Here is a 2,308-nt window from a genome sequence, read left to right as displayed (position 1 = left end):
GAGAGAGAGGGGGAGAGAGACAGAGAGAGAGAGAGAGGGAGTAGAGAGATAGAGAGAGGGAGGAGAGAGAGAGAGAGAGAGAGAGAGAGAAGTGGGTGGCTATACATATCTGGAAAATAGCATTAGACAGGTAAGCTTAAAACAGCTGAGCCAAGGACCCAATGGACATGAGTAGTGAGAGTTTAAAGCGGTGCTAATTATTAAAGACGTGTTAAACACTCACATGGCGCATGAACTTGTGTTAAACGCATTAAGCACTGCACTCCACTGAAGTGAATAATTACTTCAAGTATAAATACCCAAGAAAGAACAAATTCTGGCACCTGATAAATCACTTTCCTAAGAAATTACTTGTAATTTTAGCTCAGACAACACCTGCCCCTGTTTGAAGTGATGCCATTTTGTGGAGGCAATGGACAATATATATTTCTTGCCTGTGGAGGGGTGGGTGTGGAGGACAGGTGTCCTGTGGGTGGGGTTGGTGTCGAGGAGGGCCGTCCTGCAGGTGGGGTTAAGGTGGAGGCCGGGTGCCCTGTAGGAGGAGTAGGATTCCGGCTTCCAAACATAATTTCCTCTGTGATGTCCTTTCCACCCTGGTTGGGGTCTCGGATCCGAATCTGGGAGAACAATGGCGCAAAACAACAAATAACTCACTAAAGCATCCGGGTCGATCGCAGTTCCCTAGAGGGCTGTCAGAAGTACCAGTACTTCAGTACCAACTATATTTTAGGGCATTGTTTGCTGAAAACATTCCTTTTACATTACTTTATTAAACCACCATTCAAAAGTTTGAGGTCAGTAAAAAATGTTTTGATGAAATTTTTGTTTTTTTTAAGCATCAAATCAGTGTGATTTAGAATGATTTCTGAAGAATCATGTGACACTGAAGACTGGAGTAATGGCTGCTGAAAATGTAGCTTTTCCATTACAGGAATAAATGACATTTTAGAAATATGAAATGGAAAACAGTTACTTTAAATTGTAATAATATTTCAAACATTACTGTTTTACTGTATTTTTGATCATTTTTGAGACTTCTTTCGAAAATATCAAAACATTTTACCCAACTCCAAACTTTTAAATGGTAGCATAACTCTAAATTAAAATATACATTTCAAAATTTGATTTTATGTTTGTGATTTGTTTCATTGTTCTGTTTACTTGAGAAAAGACTCATGACCAGAGCTATATGACATTTGAATTTAATTTGTTAATAATTATAAGAATATACAACTTCACTTACAGGAGTATTTTCAATAGCACATTCTTTTTTGTTGGTCTTGAGAACTGAAACATTTCATTGGGATGTGTATCCAGAGAGATATGAGCTGACATTTTAATTGGCTGGATGGAACAGATATAATCTTTCAAAAAGGCATCAAGCTCTCTGACTTAGTAGACCTTTCCGGAAATGTAACACATTCAACTGGGTTCCATTTTTCTAAATCCCATCATTAAACCCCAATACTAAAGAGTTACTTCCCATGATTTCTTTTAAAATGTATGTGGCATTTTGCAGGAGGCTGGGTGATTTCTAACTGGCTTAATTCTCACTTTGGCGTGGGATAAAACACCTCGGCTATGCCAACCTCCCAGCATGCAACAAAACCACCACATCAAACAGTCTGATCCAAATATGTCAGGGGTTGCATGGCACACAAATTGACTACATTCCTGGACAAAATCAATACTTACTCTTCATCTTAAATTCTGGAAATTTAATAGACTAGGATGACATAATTACACAAAAAGCCAAGGCAAATACCAGGGTAAAACTAATACTTGATGAATATCCCTTCGAACAGCATTTTCGCATTTAATCTTGGGTCTGCCAGCCAGGGCCTTTGGGATTAAATCCAAGCCTTATCAGTCTAAAATGAATTGAAAACTAAGTGGATCCCTTGGCATTTCTAAAATGAGGCAGAGTGTTTCAGGTACTCACTGGTTTCTTTTCACGCTTGGTTGGTGGAGGTGGCAGTGGTGCAGGCACTATGATGGGTGGAGAGGGAGAGTACACTGTCTGGCCGGCGTAATATGGCGGCCCGGCAGCTGTTGTTGGAAAAGAGATGGAAGGAAGGAAAAAAGTGAGTCACGTCGCTGTTTGAGCTGCTTTCACATGAGATCTAAACAGCCTCGGAGTGAATCGCTTTCTGGAAACGGGGTCATTTCTTAGTTAGTTAATCAGACACACACTGAAATTACCTGGAGCTAATATAAACCAGCTGGGTGTGATGCAAGCACGGTCACACTGAAATGTGCACTATAGAGACATTACCGCGGGAAGTAGGGGTGCTGAGGGTGCTGCAGC

At 40.4% G+C, this 2,308-nt stretch overlaps 1 protein-coding gene across 2 annotated transcripts in view; it reads right to left on the bottom strand.

Moving 5' to 3' along the window:
• LOC107691321 (eukaryotic translation initiation factor 4 gamma 3-like) overlaps positions 1–2,308 on the bottom strand; it is a 55,127-nt gene that overhangs the window by 26,772 nt on the left and 26,047 nt on the right. The window contains exons 8-9 of one of the 2 annotated variants that reach the window (XM_016489869.1): positions 1,943–2,049; positions 435–626 (exon numbers count right to left, since the gene is read on the bottom strand). In XM_016489869.1, coding sequence (XP_016345355.1) covers positions 435–626; positions 1,943–2,049 — 299 coding nt within the window. The remainder of the gene's footprint in view (positions 1–434; positions 627–1,942; positions 2,050–2,308) is intronic. The other variant, XM_016489870.1, reaches the window with a different exon arrangement.

Source organism: Sinocyclocheilus anshuiensis, unplaced genomic scaffold (assembly GCF_001515605.1).
Source record: "Sinocyclocheilus anshuiensis isolate Anshui unplaced genomic scaffold, SAMN03320099.WGS_v1.1 scaffold1154, whole genome shotgun sequence".
NCBI classification, from domain to species: domain Eukaryota; kingdom Metazoa; phylum Chordata; class Actinopteri; order Cypriniformes; family Cyprinidae; genus Sinocyclocheilus; species Sinocyclocheilus anshuiensis.
Note: the sequence above shows the minus strand (reverse complement) of the source record. Positions and strands in the feature narration are given on the sequence as shown.